At 54.0% G+C, this 19,491-nt stretch overlaps 1 protein-coding gene and 1 long non-coding RNA gene across 2 annotated transcripts; both read right to left on the bottom strand.

Annotated features, from left to right (window-relative positions):
* Positions 1–1,197: 1,197 nt before the first annotated feature.
* Positions 1,198–1,992, bottom strand: LOC114004076. Its single transcript, XR_005562273.1, has 3 exons — positions 1,687–1,992; positions 1,436–1,561; positions 1,198–1,343 (listed from the first exon to the last, which is right to left on the bottom strand). It is a non-coding gene; the product is annotated as an uncharacterized LOC114004076 (long non-coding RNA).
* Positions 1,993–2,135: 143 nt separating this feature from the next.
* Positions 2,136–14,711, bottom strand: LOC114004077 (ankyrin repeat domain-containing protein 26-like). Its single transcript, XM_039377974.1, has 18 exons — positions 14,117–14,711; positions 13,576–13,690; positions 13,157–13,330; positions 12,962–13,068; positions 12,174–12,264; positions 11,781–11,917; positions 11,518–11,611; positions 10,771–11,052; positions 10,277–10,512; positions 8,471–8,603; positions 6,988–7,269; positions 6,058–6,293; positions 5,157–5,381; positions 4,043–4,690; positions 3,716–3,882; positions 3,216–3,361; positions 2,854–3,104; positions 2,136–2,735 (listed from the first exon to the last, which is right to left on the bottom strand). The coding sequence occupies exons 1-13, from the start codon at positions 14,332–14,334 to the stop codon at positions 5,180–5,182; spliced, it is 2,307 nt and encodes a 768-aa protein (XP_039233908.1). The 5' UTR covers positions 14,335–14,711; the 3' UTR covers positions 2,136–2,735; positions 2,854–3,104; positions 3,216–3,361; positions 3,716–3,882; positions 4,043–4,690; positions 5,157–5,179.
* Positions 14,712–19,491: the final 4,780 nt, after the last annotated feature.

Raw genomic sequence — 19,491 nt, 5'->3', positions numbered from 1 at the left:
CAGCGAGGGGCGGCTGAGAACAGGAGTGATGGCCAGCGTAGTTCTTCTCTCTGCACTGAGACCATCCCTTTGCCTCCCAGGACCCACGAGATTTCACTTGGAGAACATCAGAAATGTCAGGGATTTCAGCCATCCAAATTCACTCTGAAATGTGCCAAGTGAAACTGTTACAAAACTACAGCAAATCCCCTCAGCTCTGCTCTGCAGTTGGGCAAACTGTGAACAGCAGGGCTGGAAACGCTTTGATGTGTCACAGGCACATTTAATCTCGGATCACCCCGTGTTCCGAGCTGCCTCTCACAGCAAGGAGGATTCCTCGGGAGCCTGTCACAGGGTCCCTGCTCTCAAAGCCCCCATCAGCCAGCAAAACCCAGAGCTCAGGGGAGGGGGATGCAGAGAGGTCTTCCTAAAAAGAGAGACACATTTTGCCAATAGAGTCTGACCTGACTCAGTCCTGCCTTTTCCTCCTCAACAGAAAACCACACCCTGAGGCAGCCCCAGAGCTGGAGGCAGCACTGCAGGGGGGTCTCAGCTGAGCAGAGCAGAGGGGCAGAACCCCCCTCCCCTGCTGCCCACGCTGTGGGATGAGCCCAGGACACGGGGGGGTTGTGGGCTGTGAGCTCCCATTGCTGGCTCCCATCCTGCTTTTCATCCCCCACTATCCCCATGGCCTTGGATGCAGGGCTGCTCTCCATCCCTTCAGCCCCGAGCCTGGCCCTTGAGATCTGGGGGCATTTGACACCTGCTGGCTCCTTTGATCCCCTTTCCCATCCCTCCCAGAGCACAGGGGAGATCCAGGTGCTCCAGGGGCTGCCCTGTGTGCCCCCTGCCTGTCCCAGCCCCCAGCAGGGACATTCCACGATGCCCCAACCTGCACTGCTCAGGATGCACATGGAGGGGGTGAAGGGGATCTCGTGTGCAGAGACCCCCAGGAGCCCCCTGAGCCTCTCTGCTCATGGCAGGGGAGCGGCCAGAGAGGCACCGGGTGTGCAGGGGCTGGAGAAGGAGGGGACATGGACATGGGAATGCAGGCACGGAGATGGGAACACACCCATGGAGATGGGAACACACCCATGGAGATGGGAACACACCCATGGAGTTGGGAACACACACAGAGAGATGGGAACACACACATGGAGATGGGAACACACCCATGGAGATGGGAACACACACATGAAGTTGGGAACACACACAAGATCAAGCAGAGTAGCTTTGCTGAAGGGATTTATTGATCATTCAGGGGAAATGCCCCTGGGCTCTGAGGGAAATCAGGGGGTTCTTCCAGGGATGATCATCTCCTCATGCCACTGGAGGGGGACAGGGCACGGGTGTCACCACCAGGCCTGAAAGACAGAGCCCCAAACATCACCCCCAAAGTCCACTGCAACATGAGAGGGGCCTTGTCCTGACCCCTCTCCCTGCAGGCACTGCTCACCTCAGCCATCCAGGGATGCAGCCACGCCTTTCTCACCAACAGGACCCACCACCTTCTCCAACACAGGGGGCTGGGGACAAAGACAGGCTCAGAGACACACTGGGTGCAGTGGGATGTATTGGGAGCCTGGGGGAAGAAATGGGATCCTTGGGGAAGGTGCACTGGGGTATACTGGGGCAGACTGGGATGGCCAGAAGTGTCATGGCTTTGTGAGGGGAGGACCCGACTCAGGCAGAACTCCTGGTACCCACCTGAGCCATCTTCAGGATCCCAACGTCCACTAAATCCACCTGGAGAGAGCCCAGGAGCCCTGGCTGGTCACTGGGATGTCCCCGGTGCCAGGTGAGGGATGGGGGGCCCAAAGTGTCCCCCAGTTCCCAGACTGGATGCCCCCCAGTCCCCCCGGCCCACTCACATCCCACAGATCATTTTGGGTTCCTGCCAAGAGTGCCTGGGCAAGGAGAGCAAAGGTTTAAGCAGGATTGGCCCCTGTGGGGCTGGGGGAGGGACACGGGTGTCCCCAGCCCCCCAGCCCAGGGCTGCCCCCGTCTGAGGGGGAAAATCCCTTCTGCTCCCCCTGCTCCCACTGCACCCAGTTTCACCTCCAACCCCTGTGCCTGCAGGGCCCAGGGTGGGGATGGAGACAAGGAGAGCCAGGGGAATTCAGGGCCTGCAGGGAGGGGGGGAGGAGGCTGGGGGGGACCCAAAGATGCTGAACTGGGGGGAACTGGGGAGCCCACGGGACTGGGATTGGGGTGTTGAAGGGGCCCTGTGTGGGATGCAGGGGAGGGGAAAGGAATTCAAGTGTAGGGATGTGGGGACTGCAAGGGAGAGGCTTGGTGGGGACAGGAGGAGGATGATGGAGGAGAACAAAAACGAGGGCACTGGGAGCTGGTTGGGAGTGGAGAGTGAGGCAAGGAATGGACTTGGGAGGTACCAGGGCAGTGGCCTGGGTGAAAGGCAAAGGTCTGAGGAGAAGGATGGAAAGAAAAGCTTTGGGAATGATTAATGGGAGGATATTTGGGGACCCTGGGTAGGACACAGAGCAGATGCTGGGGAGGAGATGCCTGAGGGGACCAAAAAGGATGGGATGGGAGGCCCAAGGGGTGGGATTTGGGAGCACCATTAAAAGAAACAGGTGGGGGCCCTCCCAGCAATTGACAGTGGACCTCCCTTGTCAGGGATGGCTGAATGGCTTCCTGCCGTTGTATCTTTCATTTCTTATCAAAAATCACCCAAATAGTTTTCAAACAGTGCCTGCCAGAGGAGCTTGAAGGCACTCATTCCATCAAAGCCATACCTGTAATTCAGAGGCATAAATAGAGAATGTAGATTTGTCTCTTAAGGTGCTCTCTCATTTCTACTAGAGGTCAATTAGTACCATGTAAAACATGATCATTAAAATTAAAAACTCTTACCCTTCTATTTCCCTTTGAAAAATAATTCTGCTGTTAAAACAATCACTTCTGTTTGATTGTTTAAAATCCAAATGAATGTGTGTACTAGTGGACACAGACAGGGCTCCCTCACAGAGAAGCCCATGAAGTATGGGCTGGATGAGCAGACAGCAGGCTGGTTGAAATCTGCTGGCTGGGGTGGTGATCAGGAGTGCAACATCCAGCTGGAGGCCAGTGATCAGCAATTCCTGGTGAACATCTTCATTGATGATCTGGATGATGGGATATAGTGCTCAAGTTTATTGGAGCTGATGAGTTTACATTCCGACTGCAAGGAACATGTTTTCACATCTGAAGCAGGGGATGGGAAACCAGAGACTCACTGTGAACACCCAATGATTTCCAGAGCCTTTCCAGAGCATTTCATTCCAATCCGGGAATTTTGGATTAAAAAATCACGGTGCTCCTCCATTACTCTGGAAAGGGGACCCTGGTCTGTCGGGAGTGAGGACATTGCTGAATCTGAAAGCTGGAGAAGACAACAAGAAATGTGTGACCCTCCAGAGGATGAAAGCCCTGGATGAAGTTGTCAAGAAGTTCAGACCCAAAGCCTTTCGAGTTTTACGGTTGTGTCTAAACATTTACTGTAGTTTTTCCCTTGTTTGTCCCCTGAAATTGTTTGATGAAAAATCCCCTTGATGTCTGTATCCTTAGACCCCGCTCCCCGATTGGCCAAAGTTTGCTGCATTGCAGTATTTCCTTTTTGGCCACCCTTTCCCTAAAATGGATAAACCCTACCCCCTTTTTCCCTTATCTAGTTACACTTTGCATGCTGGGGTCCCATCTGGGGTGCCAAGAAGAGCTGTGCTTTGGGACCAATTACCTCTGCAGCTGCTCGTATGCCTTCATAGGCTGCTAAGATTTCCTTCTCCACAGGGGTGGAATTGGCCTCAGAACCTCTGTGGCTTCGGCTCCAGAAACCCAGTGGTCGCCCTCACGTCTCACCAGGCACCTTTGGCCAGAGGCTCCAGGAGGGACCTTTATCTCCAGCTGCAGAGTAGAGCACATTCTTTACCTCTGGTCCTGTCCTGACAGCTCCAAGAGCCACGGCATGTGCAATCTCTTGCTTGATCTGCCTGAAAGCTTGTTGTTGTTCAGGACCCCACTGGAAATTGTTCTTTTTACGGGGCACAAAGTAAAGAGGGCTCACCATCTGGCTGTACTCTGGGATGTGCATCCTCCAGAAGCCAATGGCTCCCAGAAAAGCTTGGGTTTCTTTCTTGTTTGTGGGTGGAGCCATTGCTACAATCTTGTGGAGGACGTCTGTTGGTATCTGGTGTCGTCCATTTGCCATTTCAGCCCTAGGAACTGGATCTCTTGGGCAGGGCCCTTGACCTTACTCTTCTTGATGGCAAAACCAGCCTCGAGGAGAATCTGGATGATCTTCTGTCCTTTCTCGAAAACTTCTTCTGCTGTGTCCCCCCACACAATGATGTCATGGATGTACTGGATGGATGGATGGGGGTCACAGCATCTCGGTTCCTCCGATACTGTTGCCTGTGTACAGTTGTCGTGGCCGTTGGCACTTCTTGTCCCCAAAGCTCCAGCGATTCCTTTCGTACAACAAGGGGACCAATGCAGCACCACCTCTCCAATTTTAAGTAGCATTTTCGCTGCCCTCACCACTAGGATCATTGTCACTGAGCAATGTAGGGATGGGTTAGAGCTGATCTTGGAGTCTTTGCTACCAAACCTTGAAGGCCACCATCAAGGAAACTGGCTACTAGGCCATGGATGTCGAAATTAAGGAAAGGAAGCAATTCGTTCCATCCATCTGAACGGTCCCTCACAGGATGTCCTAGGACAGGCACAAAACCAGCAAGAATCAGGAAAAAAATTAGTAAAAAGGCCATTGTTATTATTTTTCTTTCTCCTTCTTCCTAAACAAAGCTATGTTTAGATAAACAAAATCCTTCTTGGCAGCTCTCCCAGGAGTGTCCCAAAACAATGGGGGATGTTTACAAAACAAACCTGCTCTTGGCAGCTTTCCCAGACAATGTTCCCACAACAAAACCAAATGAACCAAAACAATCCCACTTCTGACACCAAAACCATCTGTAGCCGGTTGGAGTTGGCTTCCTGCCAAACCCCACAGACTACAGAAGATTACTACGTGTAAATTTAGGGTAGAACTTAGGTGGGAGGTTCCTGTGCCACAGAGCTCTTGCCCACAGTTTCTCTTGGAAAAGAATGGAGTTCCACAGCTCATTGCTTCCATTTCAACCTTTTTGGGCCTTTGACCACTCTGGAAAATCTGTACCAACCTGATGAGCAGAAGTCTTGGGCTTTACCACAGGTGTCTGGGTGGTGTTCTGAGAGCCAGACTTCTGCTCAGTCCCAAACTGAGGCCAACATGTCCCAGGCCAGGTGAATCCAGAAGTGGACTTGCAGCCAGAACTCCGCTGACAGCGCTGCTTGTGACCACAGATCTGCTTCTGTGGCGCTCCAAAAAGAGCTTGGTGTTGGCCTCTGCAAGTCTCTCAGTAGCTCTGAAACATTCACAAGCACACACAGAGTCATCTTTGGCAGGAAGGCTTTCGCAAAGTTACCCTCCACAGCCTTGGCTACTACTCGACTTCTAAAAGCCAAGGGCATGAAGAGCGTCCAAAACCAGCACATCCTTTGATCTGAGCTTGTTCACAGGGCCTGTTTCTAAGAAATCACACCAAGTGCAAGGAGCAGCCAGTGGCACCTCCAGAAGAACTCTGGGCCACCCTGGCCTTCTCAAGGAAAGCTCAACCCTCAGACCCGCTGCCAAAACAGAAGCCAAGAAAGAGCCGCCTTATTTTGGATTCACAGAATCCAACTCTCTTCTCCCAGAGGCCTCTCCTTATTCAAACAGGAAAGGGCACAAGATTCATCTTCTCTGTCACCCACAGGATGAGGAGAGTTGAGACTGGCAAAAAGACTGCCTGCTAAAACAACCTCAACTTGAAAAGACACCAATAATGCCAGAGTGGTGCTGCTGTGGGGTTACTGCTGGAACTCTAAAGAGAAAGGAAGACAGGTCTGAGGAAGGGAAGGGTCTGAAGGAACTTTCCCCACAAAGATGCCACGTTCTGCTGTCACACCTGATGCTGGCCAGATGCAGAAAAGGGATTTCCAAGGAAAATGCAGGAGGAAAAAGGAGTCTGTTCTTACCAGTCCAAAAAAGTAGGGACTTACCTTTCCAGTTTCTTGGTGAGGCTTTTTCTTCTTTGGGCTTCCACCAGATACAGCTCTTTGTACTTGTCCACTTCTGCCTGGGTGGATTCCTTTTGAAAAGGTCTTTCTGCTTGGTTGCTTTTTGTCCTTCCCAGTGCACGTTCCAGATCTCTAATTCTGTCTTCTAACTGTTTTTTCAGTGACTCCACATGACTGCTTCTGATTTCTTCTAAGGTGTCCTGGTGGGCTGCCTGTGCCTGAAGGAGACAGTGCACCTTCAACCACCACAAGAAAAAGAGAGCTCTGCCCAGCACAAAATTGCACACACCCACTTTCAAGGGCCCAGCCTTACTCAGAGAGGCGGCTCTGCCTCCTCACTCCCAGCAGCAACCAAGGCAGAACCCAGGAGCTGCCAGGGCAAACAATTCTTTGCAGTGGGAAAGAAGCCCAAATGAGCACTCTGCTTCAAAGCTCCTAATGAAGAGACACTGGGTCTGTAGGACAGGGCATGTCCAAAAGGATTCTTCAAAGACAAGAAGAGCACCTCCCACCTCCACCCCCTCCCTCCCATCCCTGGAATTTCAGTGACTCCTTTTCTGAGCACTTTCACCCCCTCCAAGGACAAAGCAGCACCTGTAGGTCTGGCCATGACAGCTGCAAGTTGCCAAACCCATTCAAGGATGAGCAGTGAGAAGCAGAGCAGCGCACAGAGATCCCCCCAAGCACTGCAAAGTGGGAATCTGCCTTGGGCAGCCTTTGCATTCAGGGACCTGCCGCCACATTCCACACCCATGACAGCACTCCTGCCCAACCAGATTGCCTTCTGCCACTGCCTTCAGCAAAGACAGAAGCTAACCCACAGAACACAGGAGCAAAAGAAAAAGCCCAAACACCATGGCCACAAGAGAAGTTTACGTAGCACCTGTGGACACTGGGGAGAAATTCACTTACTTGCAAAAACTCATTGACTTCTTGGAGTTTTTGTCTTATTTCCTGGTCTGCTTGTTCTTCCACCTCTCTTTTACACTGTTCGAGTTGGCTGCGATCCACCACGTTGGTCTCCAAATGATGGTGGAGTTTTGCCAGCTCTTCTTGCAGCTGGCATTTGTCCATGGCCAGGTTCTCGCACTCCCCACGCAGGGTAGACAGCTCTTCTTGCAAAGCCTGATTTTTGGCCTCCAGCTGCGTGCACTGTTCACGTTCCCTGTCCAACTGCTGGGAAAGTTCAGCAACCTGCAGACAGAAAATAAAAAAAGGAACTCAGCGTGGTGTAAAGGCAGTGAATTCCTGGAAAACCTCAAAAGGGGGTGCCCAGGGAGACTTTATTCATCATCTGTTGACTCAGGACTAGACACAAAGTGCAACCAGGCTTTTCTTTTCCAGCAAGAACAGCTTTCCCATCATTTGCCATAGGATTCCTCAGCTTCCCAGCCTTTTGGAGTTCCTCATGCAAAAATGCTCCAAGCTTCTGGACTCCAAAGGAATGACTGCAAAGGCAGGAAGCCATTCTACAGGGATGCCTTCAAACCCAAGCGTGGCTCTGACAGACGCCGCTTTAGCAACGGATCCGAGTGACGAGCGGAGAAGGGATGAGAGGTTCTGTGCCACTGCTGCACAGGCACAGCAGCCTCAAAAGCACTGCTTGGAACAGCCCTTCTGGCTCCCCGCCACAGGATGGGCTGAAACAGCTCCCCGTGAGCAAGAAGGGACAGATTTTCCCCTGGGAGGCCCCTGTCCTCCTTGGGCCCTGGGCAGCAACAACACTGTGGAGAAAAGCCAAACCTCAAGTGCCTCCTGCTCAGCTCGTGCCTGAGACAGGGCTCAGGGGCTGATGGTGCCCTGCCAGTGACAGCGCTGTTCCTCCCCTCTCTGCCAGGGCAGCAATTCATCTGTCACACCCAGAGGACGCTGTCACAGCCTCCCTCCAGCTGCAGCCAGGCCTGAGCTGGGCCCCACTGCTCTCAGCCCAGGGACGTGATGTCCTGCCAGGACGGCAGACCTGCCCATCCCTCAGGCCCAGCCGGGGGATCTGCACTCTTGGCTGACCCCGCTCACTCTCAGGGGACCTGTTCTGCTCTTCTTGCTCAGGGCCTGTGGGACGGCTCCCTGGCCCGGGAGCTCACGCACCCTGCCAGGCTGGCTGCCACTCCTGGCTTGCCCCTCCTCTGCAGGACAGCCTGGCCTCCATCAGCCCTTACACCTACTGCTTTGCCCTCAACATTTGCATCTTTCCCCAGAAGGAGAACTACCCCGGATTAGTTCGAGTCATCTCCCACTGGAACAGCAGGAGGAGCATTAAGAAAAGCCCATCACATCCAAAATGCAGCCAAGGGAATAAAAACATCCACATGACAAGAAATAGAGGGAAAGCATCTCCCAGCTTTCAAAAGAAGGAACACCACAACCAAAGAGCCCCACCCCGAGCACAGCTCACCTCTTTTTGGAATCTATCAACTTCCTTGACCTTTTCAGAATATCTCTTCTTCATTTCTTCCAGCTGGGACTGACTTCCTTTCTCTTCATTAACCCGGAGTTTCCTGCTCTCTGTCCTCAGAAGCTTTTCCAGCCTGCACAGCAAATCAGTGAAGAAAACCATGAAACACAGGAAGAACCAGCCTTTCCCCCACAGTCTCACAGAAACAGCACAGACAGCATCCAAGCCTAGAATGGCTTGGCTTGGCAGGGACATTAAAGATCATCCAGTTCCAAGCCTCCTGCTCTGGGCAGGGACACCTTCCACCAGACCAGCTTGTTCACAACCCCATCCAACCCGGCCTTGAACACTTCCAGCCAAGGGGCATCCACAGCTTCTCTGGGCAACCGGTTGCAGTTCCTCACCACCCTCACAGCAACCAATTTCTTCCCAGGATCAAATCTAAACCTATTCTCTTTCCGTTTGAAGCTATTCCCCCTTGTCCTCTCACTACCTGCTCTTTTAAATGCATTCTCTTCATCCTTCTTGTGGGCTCCCTTCACACCCCAAAAGGCCACAATTAGGTCACCCCAAGGCCTCCTCTTTTCCAGGCTGAAGGGTTGCAATTGTCCCAGCCTTTCCTCCTAGCAGAGGTGCTCCATCTTTCCAAGCACCTTGGTGGCCTCCTCTGGACTCAGTCCAACAGCTGGAGGTCCTTGCTGTGCTGAGGAGCCCAGAGCTGGATGCAACCCTCCAGCTGGGCTCTCCCAAGGGCAGAGCAGAGAGGCAGAATGCCCTCCCTCCACCCGCTGGCCACGCTGCCTTGGACGCAGCCCAGGACACAATTGGCTCTCTGGGCTGCGAGCGCACATCGCCGGCTCATGTCCGGCCTCTCCTCCAGCCCAAGGGCTTCTCGGCAGGGCTGCTCTGCCCCTCTTCATCCCCCAGCCTGCACTGATACAGGGGCTGCCCTGAGCCACGGCCAGCAGCTTGCACTGGCTCTTGGTAAACCATCAGCAGATTGCCATGGACCCACTTCTCCAGCTGGTCCAGGGCCCTCTGGGTGGCATCACCTGTGTCAACCACACCCCTCAGCTTGGTGGCAGCTGCAAATTTGCTGAGGGCACACTCCAGCCCTTCCTCTGGATCATTAGTGAAGACATTAAAGAACACTGGGCCCAATCCAGACCCCTCAGGGACACCACTCGGCACTGATGGCCCTCAGCACTCTGAGCCATTGATCACCACCTCTGCATGGCACTGTTCACCCAATTTCTTATCCATCTAACAGTCCACACATCCAATCCATCTCTCTCCACTTTGGAGAGAAGGATGTTGTGGGGGACTGTGTCAAAGGCTTCCCAGAATGACAGGGAGATGACATGGGTAGCCCTTGTCCACTGAGGCAGTCACTCCATCTTAGAAGGCCACCAGGTTGGTCAAGCAGCACTTGCCCTTGGCGAAGCTGTGCTGGTGCTTCCAATCACCTCCCTGTCATCCATGTGCCTTGACAGAGCTTCTAGAAGGATCTTTTCCATCACCTCCCCAGGCACAGAGGGCAGGCTGACACGTTGGCAGTTCCCAGGGCCCTCCTTTCTACCCCTTCCAAAGATGGGCACAGTGGGTTTCCCTTTTTCCCCTCACCTGGGACTTCCCCTGACTGCCACGACTTTTCAAATATCAAGGAGAGGGTCTTGGCAACTCCATCAGACCCTGTTGGCCAATGGAGGGCAATAATGCTGGCCAGATGGAGAAGATGGATTCCCAAGGAAAATGCAGGAAGAAAAAGGACTCTCTTATTACCACTCCAAACAAGCAAGGACTTACCTTTCCAGTTTCTTGGCCAGGCATCTTCTGGTTTTCACTTCCTCCACATACAGCTCTTTGTACATTTCCATCCCTCCCTGTGTTGCTTCTTTACGAGAAGCTCTCTCTTGTTGGGTGTTTTTGACCCTCTCCAATTCACTTTCCAGATTTTTAATTCTTTCTTCCAACTGGATTCTCATGGATTCACAATGAATGTCTCCAGTTTGTCCTAGTGGGGCCTGGTGGGCTGCCTGTGCCTGAAGGAGACAGTGCACCTTCAACCACCACAAGAAAAAGAGAGCTCTGCCCAGCACAAAATTGCACACACCCACTTTCAAGGGCCCAGCCTGACTCAGAGAGGCGGCTCTGCCTCCTCACTCCCAGCAGCAATCAAGGCAGAACCCAGGAGCTACCAGGGCAAACAATTCTTTGCAGTGGGAAAGAAGCCCAAATGAGCACTCTGCTTCAAAGCTCCTAATGAAGAGCCTGTGGACACTGGGGAGAAATTCACTTACTTGCAAAACGAGGCTGACCTCTTGTAGCTTTGGACTTCTTTCCTGGTCAGCTCCTTCTGCCACCTCTCCTGTACATTGTTCTCTTTGGCTGCAATCCAGCACCAAAGTCTCCAAATGATGGTGGTGTTTTGTCACCTCTTCTTGCAGCTGACGTTTGCTCTTCTCCAGTTGTTCACACTTCCCAAGCAGAGTGGACAGCTCTTCTTGCAAAGCCTGGTTTAGGGCCTCGAGCTGCATGCCTGTTCCAGGCTCCATGTCCAGCTGCTGGGAAAGTTCACCACCCTGTGCACAGAGAAATAAAAGAAAAGAAAACTCAGCGTGATCTAAAGGCAGTGAATTCTGGGAAAACCTCTCAAGGGGGTGGCCATGGCAACTGTATTTATCATCTACTGGAAACGAGCCTAGAAAACACCTGAAAGATTCCCCGACAGAAAGAAGAAACTTTACACCTACTTAAGAATTTGGGAGACACTTCTGGCAACAATACTTCTGGGTCCCTTGGAGCTCAGGATGAAACTCCTCATTTAGAATCTAAGAATTCCTCCAGTGTCCAGCACACCAAATACCCTCAGGGCTTTTGTAGCAGCTGGGGAAAGGACCAGGCTGCTTTCTGAGCAGCCTCTGCTGAGGAGAAGGCAGAAACTGAGCTCCCCAGGCTCTGCAGGAAAACTTCATCTGACAGTTGCCCCACAGAAATAGGCAACTAGGCTCAAGAGTCACAAAAAGGCAAATTTAGGACCAGCTTACTGAGGCAGAGGCTTGCAGGGCTCTCGGAAGGGCTTCAACGCTCTCGCTTGGCTGCTGGACAGTGCCTTCCAATCTGCTGTTCTCACTTGCAAAGCTTAAGAAGAAATACAGCTCTTATGACCAGAAAATCCAATGCCAGACAAACTGTGCTAAGGAACAGAAGCCACAGCAGAAGTGTCCTTCAAAATCCCACTGACTCTCCCCCTGTTTCCACCCAATCCCCAAAGCCACAGACCCCTCGCTTCACTGGGTTCCTCTCTTACTCTTGCGCGTCTTCTTCCAGGAGGTCCTGCAGTTTCTGGGAGGAAGTTATTGCCTCTCTTTTCTTGGCATCCAAGGCACTCTTCAAGTCAGGAACACAATGCTCAGACTGAAGATGCTTTTCTTCCTCCTCCTGCAGCTGTAAAACCACGGGAAGAATCCACAGTTGTCAGGGGAGCTTCTCCAGAGAGGAGCCAGCTGCTGCTGAAGAACTCAGGTGCTGCATGTCTGTGTGCATCCCCTCTACACAAAGAACTGCACTCCATTCAAGTCCCTTCAAAGCTTCACTTCTGCTCCCCAATGAACACACTGAGCACTGTTTTGTCCGTTTTCAGGATGGATAGGAAGCAACAGGCACCCCCAGGTTTCTCCCTGTGGGGACAGGCTTTCCATACCTCCGCGCCAGCCCTGTCCAGCTCCTCCTGCAAGCGCAGATTATCTTCCTCCAGGTGAGCCCCATGGCTTCCAGGAACCACAAGAGCACTCCTAAAGCATGCAAAATTTCATCAGAAACGTGTCTGACCCTGCATCAGTTTTCCCCTGCTTGCTCCCAAAACAGCCCTTTCCTACAAGCTCCGGGAAAGCAAAGCCAAGTCCATGGAAGCACTGGAGAATTTCTCTTACAAGGGGCCTCCCTAAAGCAGCCTCAGCTACCAGCTCAGGCCTTGCTGTTCAGGGCTCCTTGCACTGCTCTTCAAAATCCCCCCTGATGTGGCTGCATAAACTCCCAGGGCAAGCCCTTCGACCCCCTGACCATCTCCATGGCAGGAAGTTTTCTCCTTCTGTGCTCGGAGCCCCTCGTGTCCCCTGGGACAGTGTTGCTTCTCTTTCCCCCAACGCTTCCCTTCAGAGCACTGAACGCCCCAACTCTGCCGTGCCTTAACCCCCCCTGGCCTGCAGAGCAGCCACGCTGCTGAGCTACTGGCAAGTTTCCCCGGGGCTCTGGCTCTGGGTGGGGAGAGGGCACCACAGACAAGGCTTTCTTGCAGACCTCAGCGGGCAAAGGACGAGAGCCCCTGAGGTACGAGAGCAGCCAAGGGCAGACCTGCATTTACCAGTCCCACGGGGAACTGCTTCCACGGGGCTGCTCCTTCTTTTGCCCAGCTCATTGCCACGCCCCTCGTCTGGGTCACACTTGCAGACTACCCAGAACACCCGGGGGCTGTTTTGACAAAGCCCTCACCTTTCCCCCTGGGCTTGAGCAGGCCTGTCAGCTGCTTTGTTCACAAGGCACTCCAGAATCTCCTCGTGCTGTTGCAAGGCTGCAAGTTTCAAGGGGGTAAATCCCCACTAAAAGGAGAAAGAATCCCCATTAGAAAGACACAGACAAGCTCTGCAGCTCTTGGAAAGAGCAGCTTTAGCCACGTGCCAAGGTTACCTGGTTCTGAGCATCACTGTTGGCATGATGCTCCAGTAACAGCCCTGCTACAGCTGTGTTTTTAGAGAGCACAGCCAGGTGAAGGGCAGTGTTGCCGTCAGCGTCTGCCAGATTGGGGTCGGCACCGTGTTCCAGCAGAACAGCAACACATTCTTCCTGCTCCTGCTGGACTGCCTGGCAACAACACACCAAAAGGGAAAGGCTTCCAACTTTTCCATCCCCCTCTCTCACAACTCCCTCAGCTCCTGAGTGCTGCCATAGAAGACCATCTGCAAAGATCAGCTAACAGAGGCTGTGCCCTGCCCATTGCAATAGGCGTGTTTCTATGGCCCTGCCCTGCAAGGAATCCTGCCAGACACCTCCCCTTTAACACCCCAGCACTAAGCCCCACCTCCAAGCTCAGAAGGCATTGCACACACCTTCATCAGGGCCGTTCTCTTGAAGCTGTCAGCGAGGTTGGGCTGGCTGTTCTTTCTTAGCAGATATCTGACGACATCTGCATGGCCATTGGCTGAAGCCAGATGCAGAGGTGTCCTAAAAATTAAACAGATGCTCTTAACCCAGACAGACAAAGGACGAGCCCAAGCTGTGTCTGTACCCAGCACCCTGGGGACCCTGCCCGGACTCTGCTGCTGCTGCTGCTGCTGCTGCTGCTGCTGCTGCTGCTGCAACCCTGCCCTGATGAGCCAGAGGGCAGAAGAGAACAGGTGAGGGCTGAGCAGCTGCAGAACAGCCCTGCAGAGAGAGCACGGCCAAGGGGCAGGTGGGCAAGACGCGTTTGCAGCAGCGCTGGAGCCCGGCCGGCAGCTCTGAGCAGTGAAAAGCTCAAGAGTTCCCTGTCCCAGCTGACAGGGCAAATGTCACTTTTCAAGCCTTGTCCCTAAGAGAGGGCTGCCGAGGACTACTGCAGCTTGGCTCAGGAACAGCCAAGGTGTGCCATCAGCGTGGCCCAGAACTCACCGCATCTCCTGGTCTGGCCTGTCGATGCCGACTACCTTGACGTACCAGCGCCAGCGCCTCAGCCAGCCCAGGTCACCGCGGGCGGCCGCGCGGTGCAGCCTGCCCAGCCCCTGCTCCCGGAGCTGGGAGGCGCTGCTGGAGCTGGTGGCAGCCCAGGGCTGCCCACTGGGGCTGCTGGAGGGCGACTGCCGTCGCTTCTTGCTCAGAAGCCACGGCATGGCCCTGCTTGGAGCTCCCAGCAGCAGGAAGGGCAAGAAGGCCCCGGCGGGCTGCCGGGAGCCAAGTGGGGATGAGGAATGGGACGGGGCGAGGTTTAGGGGGAGGGTGACAAAAGGGGACGAGAAGAAGGACGGGCAGAGGGTATGAAGCACAAGGCAGACGAGGTCGCCCTGCGCAGTGGTCGTGGCCTGCAGCTGCCAAGACGGCGATGCAGGCGCGCAATGCTCCCCGAGCGGGATGTGCTGCTGCTCCCCGAGAGGCTCCAGCAGCTCTGAGCGCCGGCTGCGGGCACCAACAAAGCCGTGCCCGACTGGCGCCTGTGGCGTCACAATGGCTGGTGGAAGGCTCAGCACGTCAGCGTGGGGTGTGACAGAGGCCACGGGGCAGGGTGGGGCCGGGTGGGACAGGGCAGGGCGGGGCAGGTGTGAGGGCGGCCCTGCTGGGCCTTGTGGGAAGGAGGCGGCCTGGGCCTTGTGAGGGCGGCCGGCGGGAGTGGGCACTGCCCCGCCTCAGGGCGCCCCGGGGCAGGGCCCGGGACGCTCCCACCGGGCTGCAGGCTGCGGTAGGCGCTGGAGCAGCTCCCGCATCACCCGCTCTGGCTTTTTGCTTCAGCCTGGAGCCGGGCTGCCTCTGGACACACTGCCATCAAATGAGGCTCAGGAGGAAGTGGGGCCACCACAGCTCTCAAGAAATGCCCACCCAGCGCTCCAAGCCTGCCAGGCCAGAGTTCCAGGACAATTCCCCAACTCCTTTGTCTTGTCCCTCTTGAAGAGCAGACACCTCACCCCCTCTCCCCCTCACAATTGCTCTCTCCTGCTGCTTTGCCAGATGCCAACAGTGAATTTCTGCTCTGCTCCTCCCACCAGACAACACCACACAGGCAGAGGGACACACAGCAGGGCAGGACAGGATCAGGGATTTGCCTTTACCAGGAACCCACTATCTCTGCCCAGAACACAAAGAGGAGGGCTCGAAAGCACTGCAAGAGTCTGGCAACTGAGTAGCAGCAATAGCTCACCTGGAGGCCATGATCTTAACACCACTGTGCTTCAAGCCTTCCCGGAGGAAGGCACACATTTGCCTGGCCTCTGGGACAGGCTGAAGATGCAGCTGTGAGCAGAGCTGAAGGGAGCAGAGGACAGCTCTTCAGCCTTCAGGCCTGGCTTCTCTTTCAGCCTTGAAGATGTCTGCTGGACTGATTTGCACTCAGAGCAAGGGCAGAGAGAGAAGTCTTAACTCCCGGCCCGGGAAGAAAGCCTTAAGACGCCTTCAAAAATATGACTCTCCTCATCCCTCCCACCTAGGCCCAAAGAGCTCCAATTCTGTCACCAAACGCAGCAGTTCTCCTCAAATGTCGGGACAGTTGTGGCGGCCAAGCCCTTTCTGCCAAAGTTGGACAGGTCCCCACCTGTCCCAAAGGCAAGCAGAGGGAAGAAGAGGGGACAGCCTTGGGATGGGGGAATGGGAGAAGCAAAGCCAGCAGGGGGAACAGAAGAAAACGAGGACACATCCTGGAGTCTTGATGGCGACTGCCGTTGGTTCTGGCGGAGGAGCCCCTCTATGCTGTGTGTGCTTTGGCACAGGCTGCACTGTGGGTATGGCCCTGCTCTGCTGGTGGCCACTGCTCACCCTCTGCACAGAATCACGGAAGGACTAAGGTGCTCTAGTCCAAGGCCTGTTCTGGAACAGGGTTTCCTAGAGACAGTTGTCCTGATCCCTGAAGGTTAGGAAAAGCCAGGAAAGACATAGGCAAAGAAGACATTCAGTATTTCTGCTTTTTTCCTCTCCTGTGGAACAAGCTGCCCCATCTTGTTGAGAGATGGGCCCACATTTTCCCTGCTTTTCCTTTTGTCACCTACAGACTTAAAGAAGTCCTTCCTGTTGTCTCTGACATCACTGGCCTGATTCAGTTCCATTTGGGCTTTGGCTTTACCAATTTCATCCCTGCATGCCCAGATAACATTTCTGTTTTCTTTCTTTGCGTCCACTCTCTGTAAGCTTCCTTTTTGTGTTTGAACAACAAGCTCCTTGTCAAGCCATCCATGTAGGCCTCCTGGAATTTCTGCCTGATTTCCTGCTTTTTAGGATGAAACTCTCTTGAGCTTGATGGAAGTGATCCTTGAATATTAACCAGCTCTTTTGTGTCACTGTACTTTGCAAGGTGTTGCAAAGGCTGTTAAACCCAACAAGTATGGAAAGGGGGTTTCGATGAGAAGAAAATTAGTAGGTGCAAAACCAGGATGACAGTTAGTAGGATGATTAGTAGGATCAAACCCAGGATGAATGGGCTCTGCTGTAGCACTGCGCCAGATTCAAGGAAATTTACCAGTAACACAGTTCCCTGTGGCACAGCTGCTGGGATGTGGAGCACAAGTCCTCACTGCTGTGTTCACTTATGAGCCTTGCAGTCATTCAGCCCCCAAGGACAGCTCCGTTTGTGTTCACAGAGATCCAATGACAGTAAGAATCCCTGCCCAGCCTGGTGTTCAAAGGAGATGACAGTGTAGAGATGGGAGAAATACACTGGGGGATTTGTTCCCCAGTGTAATGGGTTTACTTGTTCTAAAAAACCGAACGGGAATTTTCTTTCTGCCTTGGGTGATTACCTACCCAAAGGAGCTGGCTGGCAGAACTACATTCCAGCCTGACAGCTCTCTCTGGGGCTGGGGGGGGGAGCATGGGGAGTTTTTTCTCCCCTCCTCTCCTTGGAAAGTGGCACTTCACTTTCTGCCTTAACGGAGGCAAGGGGTGTGTGTGTGGGAAAAAGCTCTGAGGCCGTTTTGCTCTCGACCTGGTCATCTGGCTGCTCTCCGGCCTCGTTTGCCTGCACGCTGCTCTGTCTCCAGCCCCAATCTGCTCAGATTCCATCGGAGAGTTTTGTGCTCACGGACGAAAAAAGGGGAGTCCTGACCACAGCCAGGCACAGACAGCGTGAGTTTAGTGGGAAAGAAACCGCCCTTCTTTCCCCTTTTCCCCTTCCCGTCCTGGGGGGGGAAAATCTCCATTTTTGGCTTTTGCTGCGATCTGGGGCCCAACAGCGCCCCCTGCTGGCCAACACCGAGCACTGCAGGCCCCGCCCCTCCAGGGATCCAACAGCGCCCCCTGCTGGCCAATACCGAGCACTGCAGGCCCCGCCCCTTAGAGATCCAACAGTGCCCCCTGCTGGCCAACACCGAGCACTGCAGGCCCCGCCCCTCCAGGGATCCAATAGCGCCCCCTGCTGGCCAGCACCCAGCACTGCAGGCCCCGCCCCTCCAGGGATCCAACAGCGCCCCCTGCTGGCAGCACCCAGCACTGCAGGCCCCGCCCCTCCAGGGATCCAGCGTGAGTTTAGTGGGAAAGAAACCGCCCTTCTTTCCCCTTTTCCCCTTCCCGTCCTGGGGGGGGAAAATCTCCATTTTTGGCTTTTGCTGCGATCTGGGGCCCAACAGCGCCCCCTGCTGGCCAACACCGAGCACTGCAGGCCCCGCCCCTCCAGGGATCCAACAGCGCCCCCTGCTGGCCAATACCGAGCACTGCAGGCCCCGCCCCTTAGAGATCCAACAGTGCCCCCTGCTGGCCAACACCGAGCACTGCAGGCCCCGCCCACCCCCCCCCAGGGAGCCACAGCGACAGCGCCCCCCTGCGGGCCACACCGAGCACTGCTGGCCCCGCCCCTGAGATCCAACAGCGCCCCTGCTGGCCAACCCCAGCCTGCAGGCCCCCGCCCCTCCAGGGATCCAATAGCGCCCCCTGCTGGCCAACACCCAGCACTGCAGGCCCCGCCCCTCCAGGGATCCAATAGCGCCCCCTGCTGGCCAACACCCAGCACTGCAGGCCCCGCCCCTCCAGGGATCCAACAGCTCCTGCCAACCGGGATTGGAATTGCGCCAGAGCACAGGGAAGTATCAATCTGTTTCCCTTTTTGGAAGGGGAGTTTTTGGGCACAGGATTATTGTTTAGTTGGTTTTGTGTTCTTTTGCTGGTTTTGCCAATACACAAATATCCTTTAATAAAGGGCTGTTATCTCTTCCTTTTTTCCATACTTCCTCAATTGGAGCCTCTTAATTTGGATTTACAATTGCTGAGAGAGAGGAGTTTGGTCTACTTCATCACTCATCCTCCTTAGCAAAACATTCCAGTCTATTTACACTCAGACAGGAGGGTAGTGGAGTGGTTTGAACAGGCCCCTGGTATCTGGCCAGGGTCAAACCACGACACAAGGGGAACCAGGAGGATGTGGAGACCCTGTCACGGGAGAGTGGAAGGCTCGAACAAAGTTTTAAAAAGCAAAGCCTTGCCAGAGAGTCTGGAGGTGCAGGAAGGACTCCCTGGCTTTCTGAACTCCTTCCCAGGGAAGGGTCTGGGTGCAGCTCAATCCTCTCTTAGCCCTGGACTGTGTTTGAATTTAAAGGAATTACAGAGCTCTTAAACCACTTTGTCCCACAGGTTTTAATGATGGCAAAACAAGAATATTTATATAAAATGAATGATGTACTTTATACAAATGATCAGACAAAAACCCTTAATCAGAACTATTTACTGCACAACAGAAACACTAAAACAATATAAACACTAAAAGTCTACTCGTAGAGTCTAATATAGCATAAAGCAGTACAGGGCACTGGAACAAAGCATTTATTGAAGCAGTTCTATTAAAGCTGGAAAACAGAAATAATTATTGAGATCTGATGTAACTCACCCAGACCAATGCCTGTGGGGAGATCTTCCTCTCAGCCTCAAGGAGTGACCTTGGAGGGCGTCCCCAGCCAAAGGAGGAATCTCCACACACCCCCCAGGGAGGGTTTTGTCAGAAAGAACCCGACTGCATGAGAGGGGACTGGACTTTTTATAGGATAAAGTGATTGAGTGCCAGGCCCACCTTTCCAGGCCAGCTCTCAGCTTATCTGTCAACTCAGACTTCAACCAGCAGGGTGTGTGTTCAACGCTGGACCAACCAGGATGGTTTGAGCAGAGTTAACACCAAGACAACAGCCTGGCTCCAGCAGTTGATCTTGCATGACAGCTTGATTATGAGCTTGATTGGACCTTGGGTCTGGCCAGGCTGGGACTGTCCTGCCACAGTCCACCAGCCAGGGGTCTTCCCAATGTGGGTCACTGGGACTGTGGGTCACCAAGCCTGTTCCCAAGGTGTGTCCTCCAACAGGTGATGGAGT

The sequence above is a fragment of the Pipra filicauda genome, unplaced genomic scaffold (assembly GCF_003945595.2).
Source record: "Pipra filicauda isolate LSUMZ 115617 unplaced genomic scaffold, ASM394559v2 scaffold986_size68913_pilon, whole genome shotgun sequence".
In the NCBI taxonomy this organism is placed as follows: Eukaryota; Metazoa; Chordata; class Aves; order Passeriformes; family Pipridae; genus Pipra; species Pipra filicauda.
Note: the sequence above shows the minus strand (reverse complement) of the source record. Positions and strands in the feature narration are given on the sequence as shown.

Bases quoted from the DNA above. Each gene is read 5' to 3' on its own strand.
- LOC114004077 (XM_039377974.1), bottom strand. From the start codon at position 14,334: ATGCCGTGGCTTCTGAGCAAGAAGCGACGGCAGTCGCCCTCCAGCAGC. The intron at 13,069-13,156 runs GTAACCTTGGCA...TTCTCCTTTTAG, and splicing joins ACAGTGATGCTCAGAACCAG to TGGGGATTTACCCCCTTGAA. The intron at 12,265-12,961 runs GTGAGGGCTTTG...TGCATGCTTTAG, and splicing joins GCTCAAGCCCAGGGGGAAAG to GAGTGCTCTTGTGGTTCCTG.